This window comes from Callorhinus ursinus, unplaced genomic scaffold (genome assembly GCF_003265705.2).
Source record: "Callorhinus ursinus isolate GAN/ISIS: 27379988/994484 unplaced genomic scaffold, GSC_fseal_2.0 scaffold3, whole genome shotgun sequence".
In the NCBI taxonomy this organism is placed as follows: Eukaryota; Metazoa; Chordata; class Mammalia; order Carnivora; family Otariidae; genus Callorhinus; species Callorhinus ursinus.
Genome location: NW_027397065.1, coordinates 31,114,396 through 31,129,199, shown reverse-complemented (window position 1 = coordinate 31,129,199; position 14,804 = coordinate 31,114,396). Strand labels below are relative to the sequence as shown.

The 14,804-nt window shown below is 51.9% G+C and overlaps 1 protein-coding gene across 1 annotated transcript; it reads right to left on the bottom strand.

Moving 5' to 3' along the window:
- Positions 1-455: 455 nt before the first annotated feature.
- Positions 456-13,336, bottom strand: NKX2-5 (NK2 homeobox 5). The gene is made up of 4 exons (XM_025866618.2): positions 12,831-13,336; positions 9,302-9,346; positions 3,157-3,754; positions 456-1,542 (listed from the first exon to the last, which is right to left on the bottom strand). Exons 3-4 carry the CDS (start codon positions 3,485-3,487, stop codon positions 902-904), a joined length of 972 nt encoding a protein of 323 aa, XP_025722403.1. The 5' UTR covers positions 3,488-3,754; positions 9,302-9,346; positions 12,831-13,336; the 3' UTR covers positions 456-901.
- Positions 13,337-14,804: the final 1,468 nt, after the last annotated feature.

Below are 14,804 nucleotides of genomic sequence, written 5' to 3'. Positions count from 1 at the left end.
AAAATGTTCTTTTAAGCAGGATGAATTCTGGTGTGTTCCAATTACAGAGGACCCAGGTCCCTTTGCTCCCCATGTAATGCCCAGCACCTCAACTGTGCCTGACATGGGCTAGGGTTCAAGGAAGCAAGACTGGGGAGCTCTAGGCAAGTGCCCTCTGTCTGTGAAGTGAGACCTCTGTTCTACCACTCCCCACTGCTCAGGGACAGGCCATCAAACCTCTCCAGGCTTCAGTCCGCTAAACTTTAAAACAGGACCTCTTTTTAGGGAGTTATTGAATATTACGAGAGACAATGCCAGGCAGTATCTAACAAAGGACCCAGGACGAGTTTATTATTATCATCAATTTGCTCAGTGAATGCCGGTACCTGCAACTCAAGATCAGCTGGGCAGCCCAGCTCTGCTTTCTAAAATGCAGTTTCTGAAGCGCGGCAAGCTGAAAGAAGACACATGCGGGATCAGCGCACTCTCTTTAATGAGAAGGGGATTCCCATTTCTTACAGCAACAGGTAAAAACATAAATACGGGTGGGTGGGCGGCGGCAAGGCAGCAAGGGCCCGGGCGCCGGGCCCAGGCTCGAAGAAAGGTGCACCCGGGCTCCCAGTCCCAACGGCCCATGTTCAGCCGGTTGGGGATGCACGTGGGCGTTTGGAGGGCACTCTGGGGGCGACGGCTAAGGCACCAGGCTGCGGGATCAATCGCCGCAAGCTCTGTAAACGCGGCCACAAACTCTCCCGCGCTTGGGAACAAAGGCGCCGGGGACGGAAAAAGCTCCGAGGCCCCTGCGGGAGTGAATGTGAAATCCAAGGGACGTGGAGACACGTCAGGGGTCCTCCCTCCCCCGAGACTCAGTGTCCCTCTCTAGAGCTGGGATCGGTCGGGGCGCCCCAGGTAGGGCCCTTCCCTACCAGGCTCGGATACCGTGCAGCGTGGACACTCCTGAGTTGCCCTGCGGGATCCCGGGGCTCTGCACCGCGTTCAAGTCCCCGACGCCAAAGTTCACGAAGTTGTTGTTGGTGGCGGCCGTAGCCGACTGCGCCGGGGGCGGCCCGGCTGGGTAAGCAGCGGCGCAGCTGTAGCCAGGGTTGCAGGCCGCGCTGCCGTAACCCGGGTAGGCGGGGTAGGCGTTATAGCCGTAGGCGTTGAGGCCCACACCGTACGCTGGCGCGTAGGGCGCCGAGTCCCCTAGGCAGGGCTTGCCGTCGCGCACAAGCACTGGCACCGCGATCCTGCGGGCCGGCGGCGGCGGCGGCGGGGGCAGCCCCACCAGCTCCAGAGTCTGGTCCTGCCGCTGCCGCTTGCACTTGTAGCGCCGGTTCTGGAACCAGATCTTGACCTGCGTGGAGGTGAGCTTCAGCACGCTGGCCAGCTGGTCGCGCTCGGGCGCTGACAGGTACCGCTGCTGCTTGAAGCGCCGCTCCAGCTCGTAGACCTGCGCCTGCGAGAAGAGCACGCGCGGCTTCCTCCGCCGTCTCGCCCGCGGTCGCTCCGCGCCGTCGGCCTCCGGCTTCTCCAGCTCCACCGCCTTCTGCAGTGAGCACAGCTCTGCGGGAAAACAGAGGGGCAGAGGGACGCTCGGTCAGGTCAGAGCGGCCCGATCCGCGGAGCGCCTGCCGGGGAATTAGCCCTAGTGGGTGTCACCCCGTGCTGCTTGGAGCGCCCAGCTGGGCTGCGGCTCGCTCTGCCCAGTGCACTGGGCGCCACGGACAGCTCGGTTTCCGACCTACAGCCAGTTAGCATTTGTTGAATGCTTACTATATGCCAAGCATGGCTCTAGGCACGGGAGAACATAACACAAGAGAGGTCCGTGCCCTCGGGGAGTTCACATTCTGGTGAGGGTGATGGACAGTGACTTAAGATTTCAGGCTGCAAAGAAAATAAAACCGGATGATGCCCTGGGGTGAATTCGATTAGGGCTACAGCGGTTAGAGAATTTGGATGAAGGGAGACCAAGACTTCACTCCAGGATCAGTCACACTGTCTGAAAATTATGGAACCCCGAAGAAACAGAAGGGGAAAACGTGTTGGTTTGCTGATCGAAGACTCCCGCGCAGCCGCCACAGGGTTTGTCCAGCGCCCAAGAAGCCGCGGGTGGGCAGGCAGCCTCGGATCTTGCCCTGCCCACCTTCCTCGAGTTGGATTCGAATTGGCAGCGGTCAATTGAATTGACCCGCCGGCAGCTGTCCCCGGGCCTTCCCTCTGCTCCTAGACAAACCTTTCTAGGCTAGAAAGATCCCTTCTCGGTTCACCGCGAACCTTCGCCCAGCGCACCCTGCCACCTCGGATTCGCGCGGACCCAGCTTTGGGACAAGGTCTTCCCAACGTGCCCCTTTCTGCGGCCCCGCCCGCCTCTCCCCTCTCCCGAACCGCGGCTGGCTTGTGCGGCGATCCCGCCACCTTCCGAGGTCCTCTCCTCCATTGCCTCGCGCCTTGAGTCCCGCAGCATTTTCTAACTTTTTCCAGAAGAGAACCCCTCGACCCCGGTAGCGTCGGGAAGCTGTGCCGGAACAATAAAGCTGCTAATCAGATTCCCGAGAGTTCGCAGTATCTCATTTTTAAATCAAGGCCTTTGTGCCCAAAGATTCCACTGTCCTGGCACAAAGGAGAAAAAGCTCCAGAAACCCGGGTTACGGGTAGGATATAGAAGGTCCTGGGCCCTTCTCCAGTCGTGAGCAAAAGTCTATCTGGTGTGCAGCATTTTAACTTTCTGTTTAGCTGTTTTTGGCAGAGCCTGAAAAAGACCCTTAAATCCAAAAGAGATTTTTAAAAACCCCAAAACCCTGATATAGAGAATATCTCGTTCTCTATTCTACCACAAACCGATCGCGAACTTCGTTGAGGAAGTCTGCTGCCTCCTGGGGCTTTGTTAGGCCAATATATATATATATATACATATATATATGTATATATATATATGTATATATATGTATAATCTCTTGTTTTCTGATCATCTCAATCCAGCATTTCCTCTAAATCTCCGATTGGACGTGGGGCTCAGGGGCCCTGGCGACGACCTCGCTTCTCACACTCGGAGACCCCTGCGTTCGGCCCTCCGCCCAGGCACTCGCGTCTCCTCCACCCAGGCCAGGATTTCTTGGCGGCGGCTTGGGACACAAAAGCGACCCCAGGAGGGAGAAGGGGCTTGTGTTTCCTCCTCACCTTTCTTATCAGCTCGAGGGTCCTTGGCGGGGTCGGGGTCGCCATAGGCACGCGGATAGAAGGCGGGAGCGCCTGGGAAGGCAGGAGCACACTTGGCGGGCGAGGGCGCGGGGCCCAGCTCGGCGCGGAGCTCCGGGAGGGCGGGCGCAGCGGCCTCGGGCCCCGCGTAGGCCTCGGGCTTGAAGGCGGCCAGCATGCAGGAGGCGGGCGCCAGCGTGGACTCCAGGCGCGCCGAGAGCTCCCCGGCAGCCAGGCTGCGCTGCTGCTGCTCCAGGTTCAGGATGTCTTTGACCGAGAACGGCGTGGGCGTGAGCGCAGGACTGGGGAACATGGTGGCAGCGCGCTCCTCACAGCGCCAGGTGGGCGGCAGAGAGCAGCGCTGCCCACGGCCTTTGGCAGGCTCCCTGCATGGTGCCCGCCGCCCGCCCGCGCACCCGCCTTCCAGCTCGGGTTGTGGCCAGGCGGCAGGTAGTGCGGAGCACAAGGAGCAGCAGAGGCGGGACCAGGCCAGAGGAGGGGGACTCAGCCTGCCATTGGGCCAGGGGCCCCGATGACAGGAGCGATGAGCAGTTTCGTGTCACCTAATATAGTCATAGGGCTCAAAAAAAAAAAAAAATCCTGTTCAGCTTTTTTAAAGGGACCGCGAGGCATTTGGAAGACTCTCCTATTGCTCCTGCAGCCTGACATTTCTCCATAGTACTAGCCTGAAAACCCCACTGAAGCACATACCCGGGAAAGGACCTGATTCTTCTCCAAATCTGGCCTCTGGGCTAAGCTGGGTGGATCTGGGATTTGAAGAAATGTTGTTCAGCACCTAAAGCAGAGTGGGAGAAAGATTGGTGGGGGTGCTGGGGGAGGGGAGTCATTTCCAGGAGTCTTATTAAAGGCTTTTTTATGCAAGGAAGAGTGTATAAGAAGAGCAGCATAGGGGAGAAGCTTTGCTTTGGGGTGATGACGGGCGGGGGGAGATTCTGGACAATTTGGGGGTTCTGTTTGGCTTGACTTACAGGGCCAGTCATGCCCCAGTAGTCCCCCTTTCCTCAGCAGCCCAGGCCCTGGGGGCAAGGTGGATGTTATGGGGTGGTGGATGGCCACCTTCTATAATAGTAGTGCAAGTTATACACACATGCACACATGCACACACGCACACACAACTCCAGGGAGCATCAGTCACTATCAACCTCCTCTCAAAGAAATGACCCTCCCCTTAGGAATAAAACAAATCCAAAATCCCACCCGGTAAGCTCAGCTTCCTAGAAGAGATCTTCTAAGGCATCCTAGCCTCCAGCCATCTAGTTTCTCCTTTTCTGAAACCCACCATTCGTGCCTCTCACTTGCCCCTGCCCTTTTGCCTAGTAGCAAGGCCTTCAGGCCTCTGCGGCCCAAGGACCCCTAGCCAGGCCCAGGTTTAGCTCTCAGGAAGCTGGGGCTCCTGGGAGCCCAGCCTGGCCAGGATTTCTCAGAGGTCTCAGGTCAGGCTCCCAGCAGGGAACCCAGCAGTGGTGGTTGGTCCAGGCGCTCCAGGGAAGGGCAGGGCAGATTGGGTGTTAATTTTTAGCCCTAGGGTTGGTAAAGTGGGGACTCTCCTATCAGACAAATCTGCCAATATTTCAGGAGCGCAAGCTAAGGGCCAGATCCTGTGCCCGTCCACCTCACCCCTCTGGATCCCTTGGGAGATCTGATAAAAGTTTGGGCCATCCCCTCTCCCCCAGAACACTGCAGAGAGGCACTTTATTTTGTGTAGTTTCAGGATCCAGGCAGGCAGAATGGGCCCCCGGTTAAGGTCGCCGCCTTACTTTATCTCTGGGGTTGGAAAGGTTTGTGAGGGGAAAAGCCTCGCTTTTCACAAACCACGACCCAGGTTTGTGCCGGGAAGGCGCGGGCGGGGCGCGGGGACTTGCTAAGAATGGAGACTTGGAGGGCTCGGCTCTTAGTGGAGGACAAGTTGGGGACTAGGGAAGAAGTGCTTGGAATAGAAGAAAGGCACGTAGGGACAAAGCCAAGCCAAGGCCATAGCTCAGAACCCGAGACTGTAATTTGCGCTCAAAGCGCTGAGGAAACGCACAAAGCAGAGGGACAAGGTGGTGTCTGTCCTGAACATGGACCTTTGGGTGCTCAAGCGGGACCGCGAGCCGTCCGGCAGCGCCGCAGGGAACGGTGCCATCGGAGTAAGCACAGGCCTAACACTAGGACCTTTACAGCTCCTCATCAAACCCACACCTCCAGGACCTGTGGCCTCCGGGCTAGGGCGATGGAGAGTGGACCACCGCGCGGCTCTCCCGGAGGCTCGAAGCACTCGGACCCCGACTGCCGGGAGCCAGGCACCAGTACCAGGCCCGGGCCTTCGCGGCGGAATCTCGCTTAGGATTTTCCAGCCAGGGTCCACGCGCGGTTCTGGAATTGTTAGCCGGGTCTGCGGAGAGATGCCTTTTTCAAATGTATGTGTATGTGTGGCCGGGGTCGGGGCGGGGGTGGAGCTCTCAAGCCCCCGGAACCCTCCTCATCCACCCGCCTCCTAACCCCCAACTCGGGTTCTCCCGCGACGGACCTGCAGATCAGTAGCCTCTCTTCCGCCTGTCCTCGCCACGCTTTTGGACAATGTTAGTTATTGCCCTCAACTAACCTAGCTTGGGGGCCTAACTCGCCTTTGAAGATTTTTTTTGGGGGGGGGGAAGTGGGAAAGGATGCCTATCGCCTAGGCGGTGACGTCTGGCAAACGAGCCACATCCGATTCAATTAAATGTCTCATTCAAAAGAGCTCCGAGCGAGGGTCCTGGGAGCGCTGTGAAGTGAATGGGCTGGTCGTGCTGCTCGCGATGACAGTTTGAAAGATTAGTGTGAGCCGACGCCTGAAATATTACCGTTTAATGGGGGACATCGAGGCTGCATCCGGGATCCCTGTTTTTAGTTTTTTTTAAATTATTATTATTATTATTACTGTGTGTGGGTTTAAGAGAGAGTTCTGGAGGAAGGAAAAAAAACAAAAACAAAACCTGGCATTTCCTCTGCAAAACGAGGCGGTTAAGATTTATCACCTATTTTGGGCTATGGTTCCCAGGGCTGACAAATAGGCCTGTGGGTCAGGTGTCATGAAAAGGGGAAGAAAGAAAGCCTCCCTATTCGGCCGAAGTGACTTCTCCACTCCCTATACCCTCGGTGAATCTGGTAATAATTTCCCTTGGCTCTAAAACAGGCCTTAGCGTTGCCAGAGAGAGTAAATCTAGGCAGAATTGAAATTGGGGCGACCCACGCTGGTCTCCACAGAGAAATATCCAAGAGCAATTACTAACTTTTATTTGTAGTCCTCACTTTCTGAGTAAAACTTTTTGTTTTCTTTAAATAGAAGTTGCAGTGGTTGGGGGTGGGGAGGTACGAAACTTGATTCTCCAGCCTCACTAGGGACACATCTTCCTTCCCAAGGGCGGCTGACCCAACCTGGCCGCCTCTCTAAGCCGCACTTTGGCCAAACGAGCAGGACAAACAAACAGCCCTCAGCCTAGAGAAAAGGAGAGAGAAAGAGGCAGAGAGAGAGAAAAGGAGGCAGAGAGGAGAGATCGAACATCTACCTATCTATTTCCTTGCCTTTTAAAGAATTAGGGCTTTAAGATGAGCCAAATTCCAGATGACTTGAGCGCATTCTCCGCGCATAAAATATTATTAATTGGAAAAAGCGATCGGCACAGCCCGAGCCGGCCCCCCTTTCCTGCAATCAGCAGGGCCCGCCGCAAAAGGTATATATGATTAATTGAAAGATAAGCTGGAACTATCACCGGGAATGTCATTAATGCGCCGGGGAGACGTCCATTGGAGACAGGCAGCGTTATCCGCGGCTTTATCTTCAACAACGCCTCGCTCTCCGCCCGCGCCGGGGAAACAGATGGGAGTTTCTGTCTGGGACGCTCGCCCCATGTTTATATTTTGGAAAGAAACGCAACTCGTGGGAGTCCCCGGCGGGCCCCCTGATAAATGAACATTAGCACTTTTTCGGACTACTGTATCAACAAAGGGGCTGCGGCGCGGCAATAATTGGCGAGAAAGCAAACAGAGGGCGGAGAGCGCGCCTCTGCTCTTCGTCCGGCTGATGGATGAGCAGCGGCGGCTGCGGGCCCGGCTCCCGGCCCTCAAGCCGGCTCCCCGGTCTGGCCGCGGGGCCCCTCCGCCGCCCTGGCTTCCTTCCGGGCCCGGGGTTGGGGGCGGGGGAAGACTCTGAGGGCTACCGCTCTCGTCCTTGGCTCCTGAAGACTCCAGGCGGCTTCCGGGCCCCGGATTTTTCCTGCCGCGGGACGCGCCTCGTTCAGGTGGCGCAGCGGGTATCAAATTCTCCTTTTGCCTCTGTTTCTAGAGCTTTCACTGGGTGAGCCACACGCTCTCACCTATGTCGTCGCTGATCTACTCATCTCGAGTACTGGGCAGAGGAGAAAGAGGCTCAGAGAGGTGAGGGGACTTGCTCAAGGTCACACAGATGGAAAGTGACAGAGTTAGGATTTGAGCACAGGACTCACTACAGAGTACTGAATGTTTTCTTTTACTGCACGTCGCTGCCTTCTCGAGCCACACCAACTGGAGAGGAAGCACGACACTCCCCCTCCCCCATCCCCACCCCACCCACCCTCACTCCCGCAGCTGGAGCAGAGGACCAGGCTGATGCAGGGTTCCCCAAAAACCTTCATCAGGGAGTAGGGGCCTCCCGCAGTAAGAGCGGTTGAGAGAGAGAAAGAGAAGGAGAAATTTAAGATTCTTCCTCCTCCTCCCCCTCCTCTTCTTTTGGTAAGAGCTTCATTGAGATTTAATAGGTGCAAATCACATACCGTACAATTCATCCCTCTAAAGTATACAATTCAATGATTTGTAGTAAAACCACGGAGCTGTGCAACCATCACTCAGTTAATTTTAGGACATTTTCATCACTCCTAAAAGAGACCTGTAGGCTTTAGCCATCAACCCCAACCCTCTCCCCCATTTCCTACCTCCCCAGCTCTAGACAACCACAAATCAGTCTCCGTTCTGTCTCTGTAGACTTGACTATTCTGGACAGTTCATTCAAATGGAATCATATTGCCATTTCACTTAACATAATGTTTTCAAGGTTCACCCATGTTGTAGCATGTACCAGTACTTTATTCTTTTTTGTGGTGGAATAATATTCTATTCTATGGATATACCATGTTTTCTTTCTGCATTCAGCAGTTGATGGACATTTGGGTTGTTTCTACTTTTTTTTTTTTTTGCTATTATGAATATTATGAATAGCAAACCCCCCAGCCCACTTTACCTAAAATCCAAAGCTTTAGAGGACTGAGGAATCTTCTTTCTCCTCCCTTGATAATTAACCTCATCCTTCCCCGAAGGCTGGCTTAGAAGGGCCCTGTGCTCTTCTGTTGCTGTCTTGAAATTCTTGGTAAGTTTTGAACAAGAAGCACCACATTTTCATTTTGCACAGGGCCCCCTCAAATTATGTAGCTGGTCCTGCTTTGGGGCAGTCTGAACAGAGCCCTAGAAATACTATCTTCATGTTCCCCTGTTATCTGTCTGGCTTTTGCCCTAGGATCAGCCTCTGCTAGCTAGCTAGGACAGGCAGGAAGTCCCCTGAAGTGCTTTGAGGGCTGTCTATTGAAAGTTGCTTGGCCATAGGAAGGTCCCGAGGCCCACAGAAGGGGGAGCAGGGAACAGATTTACCTGGCTGGGGGATATTGTGTATGTATATGTCTGAGTGTTTGTCTTTGTGGAAGGGGGGAGGGTATGAGGGGAAAAGCTAAAAGAGTGGGCCAGAATGTCCCCCCAGCCTCCAAGTGACTCCACAGCCTAGTCACTGTTGGATGCTGGGCATGATTTCCTGTATTTCCTCACCCACACTGACTGGGTGCCCACCATGCACCAGAAGCTGGGATTGCACAGCCCAAGTCACACCAACCCTGAAGGAAGCTGACTTGTACCAGAAAGAGTACTGGACTATGCGCCAGGACTGGGTTCTGGTCTTGCCTCTCTCACTGATTGGCTGACCCTGAGCACATCCTGTTTCCCTCTCTGGTCCCCAGTTCATGTTTTTCTTTTTGGAAGTATTAGGTATATACCAAAGGTATATACCAAAGGTCCCTCCCCAGCTGTGCTGTTCTGGGAAGCATCCCAGGTTGTTAAGTGGACTCACCTGGGCAGTGGATCCAGTGAAGAGGCATGTTGGTGGTTGTCTAACCTACAAAGTGAAACTGGTTAAGATAGGAAATAAGGTCCCTGCCAATTGTGATATTACACTATTTGAGGGAGTGTAGTATACATTTAAAATAAAGTGAAAGTGGTGTTAGAGAGAGGGAAATGGATTATTCTTGCACCAAACACATTTAATTCCAGATAGGTTAAAAATTTAAACCTAAGAATTGAAATACAAAAGTACTATAGATGATTAAGATAATAATTTTGGAGTGTTTGTAATATTTGGGAGGGTGGATAAGGAGAACTAAAGACCTAGAAACCACAAAAGACAAATTATGTAAACCTGATGGCATAAAAAGAAACTTGTGTGCAGCAAAAACAAACAAACAAACAAACAAACAAAAACAAAACATTAATAGAATCAAAGAGAAAAAATGTACAGGTTAACTGCTAGAAAGAATGACAACAAAAAACTTATTTCCACAATATGGAAAGAGTTCCCGTAAATCAATATGAAAATGACTCAAGAAAACAATTGAAAAATTGGCCAGGAGTAGCAGAACCTTGCTGATAAAATGAAAGTAAGAAAGAAAGGATGAAAGGGAAGCAGGAAGGCAAATTAAAACACAAAGAGGCAAATGTTTTCACTTATCAGATTGGCAAGGATAAAGTTTGATAATTACGCTGCTTAGTCACTTTTACATTGTTGATTGGAAATGCAAATTGATAAATCTCTTTGGAACAGCTTTGTACTATCAAAATGAAAAATGCATAAGCCCTTTGAACTAATATTTCCACTTCTAGGACTTTATTCTATAGGTAATGCATACAAGAACAGTACATTTTTTTTATTAAAGGTTTACTTATCCATTTATTTGAGAGAGAGAGAAAGAGAGTGTAATGGAGAGGGGGGGCAGAGAGAGAGGAAGAGAGAGAATCCTCAAGCAGACTCCCCGCTGAGCAGGGAGGCCCATGTGGGGCTCAATCCCAGGACCCTGAGATCATGACCTGAGCTGAAAACAAGAGTCAGATGTTTAACCAGCTGAGCCAACCAGGAGCGCCAAGAAAAGTATTTGTGTTGCAGTTTTAATTTTTAAAGAATTTTAGAAAATTCTTTAAAAAGAATTTTTAAAAACCCCTATATATCTATCTCAGGGGAATAGTTAAAGACAAGTTATATTCACCAGTAGAACAGAATAGTAGCAGCCACAAGAAAGAATTAGTTACATTTATATGGATTCTTTTTAAAAAAAATATTTTATTTGTTTATTTTATTTGTTTATTTTTATTTTTTTAAAGATTTTATTTATTTATTTGACAGAGACAGACACAGTGAGAGAGGGAACACAAGCAGGGGGAGTGGGAGAGGGAGAAGCAGGAAGCCTGACATGGGGCTCGATCCCAGGACCCTGGGATCATGACCTGAGCCAAAGGCAGACGCTCAACCGACTGAGCCACCCAGGGGCCCCTATTTGTTTATTTTAGAGAGAGAGAAAAAAAGAGAGAGAGAGAGAGAGTGCGGAGGGGAGAGGGAGGGGGAAAGAATCTCAAGCCGACTCTGTCCTGGACATGGAGCTCCCCCCACCCCCGCGGGGCTCAATCTCACCACCCTGAGATCGTGACCTGAGCTGAAATCAAGAGTCCAAGGCTTAGCCAACTGAGCCACCCAGGTGCCACTAGTTACATTTATATGTATTCTTATGGATATGTTTTGAGTACATTAAATATCAAACTGGGTTGCAGAATTTGTATTTTATATATGGGCATATGCACATATATATAGTTATATGGAATTTTTTGGAAGGATAAACAAAATGGTAATGAAAGCTTCTGGGGAAGAGAACTGGGGGGGTGGGATCAGGAATAAATGGCATTTTCCACAGTACATCTTTTAAGACAATTTCCTTCTTTTGTTTTTTATTTACCATAAGCTTGTATTGCCTTAAAGAGATTTTAAAAACCACAATCAAGACAAGCCCCAAATGTAATGAATAAAGTGGTGCCTTTATAGAAGGGAAGAGACTTGGCTTGTGGACATATCTAGGCCAGTATCTCCTGTGGCACATGTTGAAAATGCACATTTCTGAGCCTCACTCCTCAACTTGGAGTTTACTAATCAAAGCTGTGTATAGTTTGAGATGGCAGCCCAAGTGACAGTCCAGTGAAATCTCAGCCCACACGAAGGGACTGGAGCTAAGCCAGCAGTGGTAAGAAATCTGAGTGGGGTGGTCAGCAGAGCTCCAGAGAGAGGGGAGTGGGATGGATTTTGACCCACACTACCCAGGGACAGAGCAATGGTTCTGATAGCCACTCAGCAAATTTGCCCTCTTGATTTTCCCCTAACCTGTCCCAGCAACAGACCCACGCCTTGGGGTCACAGGGAATGCAGCCCCCTCCCATTACCCTGCACACTGGCTTGCTGGTTGAAGGTCCTATGGGTCTGTGGCTGAGTGGGACAGCAGATGAGGTTGGCTGGTGGACTTGGTAGCCCCACCCAGGCCCTGTCCCCAGGCCAGCAGAAAAGTCTGGCCATTGCTAGTTTTCCTGGCCCCTGGTCTCCAGCCCACTGTCCATCTGTCTCTTGAGGGCCAGCCTCCAAACACCTTTCTGAATCTGCACCAGATCTGGAATCTGTCCTAACAAAGCCAAGTGACTCTTCCCTATCTTCCAGAGGGTGAAATGGAGATATTGCACACCTAGTTCCCCCAGAGGTGGGACCCTGGCAGTTACTGGTCCCAGACTGCCCGGAGGAAGGGGAGTTGGGCCGGATGGAGCCCTGGAGCTATGGATTTGGTGGTGCATAAGTGGCCAGGCTTCGGACCTCTCAGGCCTTAGGGACCCTATGCCTGCTTAGCCTTTGGAGGCCTCCGCTTCCACCCTGGGCAGGTGTTGAGCCTTCCCACGGCAGCTCAGGGCCTCCACGTCTTTGCTCTAAGCGGGATAGCGAGCTGCCCGCGGAAGCCGGGGCACGTCGTCCAGGACAACCTCCCTCCTGGTCCTGTGGCTTTCTATAGCGTGCTTCTGTGTTGCTTCTGTGGCCCTCCTTCCCTGAGAGTCCTCAAGGAGATGACAGCCACTCACACCACACATAAGCACCAGAAAAGTTCTGGGTGTTCGTTTTTCCTTTGTGTGTTAAACATATGACTAAAAACCAAAGAAAGCAAATCTGAACATTAAAGATAATCGCCCCTTCCAAAATATTTTCTGGGCTTGGACAGGGCATGCTCTTTCTTATCCCTACAATGCGGTGTACAAGCACCTCTGTTTTTGCTTTTGTTGGTTTCTTTAACAATTGCTTTATATTCACATCACCTAATATCCTAATTATATATTTTCAAAACCATGACAAAACCCGAAACAAACAGGTAAAAAAGGGTAAATTGTAGTGTCCCATGGCTCTCCCCCAGCCACCCACTTTCCTTCCCTAAAGGCAGAGTTGTTAGTGGGTTTATTTATTTTTAAAATCAACTTATTAAGTCAGACAGTAAGTACTTAGAACAAAATGAACACAGTTCAAGTGTACATACAGTTCGATGAGTCTTGACACATTGACAAGCCCCTGTAAGAACCGCCACAATCAAGATAGGAAAACAGTGGCATCGGCCCAGAAGGTTTCCTTCCGCCTCTTCTCAGTTAATTTCCATCCCCATTCAGGAGGTCACCAGCTTTTAAAAAAGTATATCCTTCTAGAGACATTTCCTGCAGACTTCAGTATTATTATACATTGGCGTTTTTTCTTTTCTAAGAGCATCTACATTTTTCTAAGAGCAACTCCTTTGTATTTTTGCCGCGGACAGTTTTCTGGTTAGTACCTTTGTGTAAGTCACTTTCTCATGCTTTGGCGGGGGCAGTATGTTTCTAAAATCGAATTTATCTTGCATCCGTAGATATGACCCGCTTTAAAACTCGTATTAGGATTTACCGGATTGGAGGGAGTCGTTTTCAAGCTTCCGTCGTCGTTTTCTGTTAATTTGGTGCCTTCTTCTGGGTGTTACTGTTGCTCCCCCCGCCTCCTCCCACGCCCCACCTCGGCAAACTGCTTTAGCGAAAACAGCGCGCAGAGGCTGAGAGCCCGGAGGCTCGAGTCCGTGCCTCAGGGTCCAGTCACTGAAGGTCACAGCTGGAAAAATCAGATGACATTTGAGTCAGATGGCCGATGATTCGGAACACCACGAAGGGGAAGATGGATTTTCTAGGGAGGGTCCACACCTGCTTGGCGTGGGTGCAGCTTGGGGAGCGGCCTTGGAAGAAACCCTGGGCGTGGGCGCGCAAGGTTGGGAGAAGCCAAGCTGGGCCGGCCACCCGTTTTTGGGCAAAACGCGGGGGGCTAGCGAGGCCCAGGGCAGCGCGGCTTCCCGGAGGGAGAAGAGTCGCGCCCTGCTCTGTGCGGCGTCCCTGGCTCTGGCCGACACTCGGGCCGCCGCGCCGGGGGCTTCCACCCTGGGCTCCTGTGGCCTGGTCTGTGTTGAATCTCAGCTGGAAATTAAGGGAGCGATCGAAACTCCCTACGGCCTCCACCCTTCCTTCCTCGGCATCTTCCTTTCTCGTCTTGCCTTCTAACCTCTCCTGCGGAACCGCTGCGAGGTTGTCACGGTCCGGCGGAGCACACTGCGAATGCTTGGATGGCAAATTGCTGCGTAGGAAAAAAACCATTCGAGTCTGTGCATTCGCCTCAATCAGTAGTTGTTGAGAGCATCCCCAGGGCGTGCCTCAGGGAACCCAGAGGCCAAAAGCTGCGGGATTCCAGAGCATATTCAGTGTCATCAGGGATATCGCCGAGGACATTCTACGGCCCCAGCCAATTGGCGAAACGCGGGAATTCAGACACAACATGAGCGCACGCTAAAGGGTTGTGTTGACACAGCTCCATATTTTAAGTGAACACAGGACAATTGTAGACATTCAAGCCCTTAAAAGGAGCACAATGGAGCATTTGCTTTGTAGACATGTGTGTGGAATACATTCCCAGTAACCCGCGTGAATGCGCTTACTGGTGCGCTTTAAGTATGCTGAAACGACACAGGTACACATTCTCACACTTCAAGGGCACAGTCACTTCCTTTGTGTGTGTTTTAAGTGCACACGCTCAAAAAGTTTCAAAGGGTACAGAGGATGATCCTGTGAAATGCTCCTTCCTCCCCTCTCGGCCCCGCAGCTCTCCAGAGCTGTTGTTGGCACGCACGCATTTGTGCACCCTGCGTGTTAACGTGTCTGGGCTCTCCCTGCACCCCCACTGGACGTCGCCTGTGCAGACCCTCCGTTGTGTGTGGAAGGCTGTGGCCTTGTATCTATAGGTAGGGAACATCTTTTGTCTCTCGGCAAGAAGCTTTCCTCTGGGAAAGATAAAGTAATCGATAGGGTCTTTTAAATAGCTCCGCGTTTCCTGTCGGGAGAGGAGTATCAGCGCGCGCACCAAATCTGCTCTGGTATGTCACCTTATCTCCCGTCCCCGCTGTTGTCCCCAAACGCCGCCTGTCAAGGGAGACGCCACCCGCATTAGG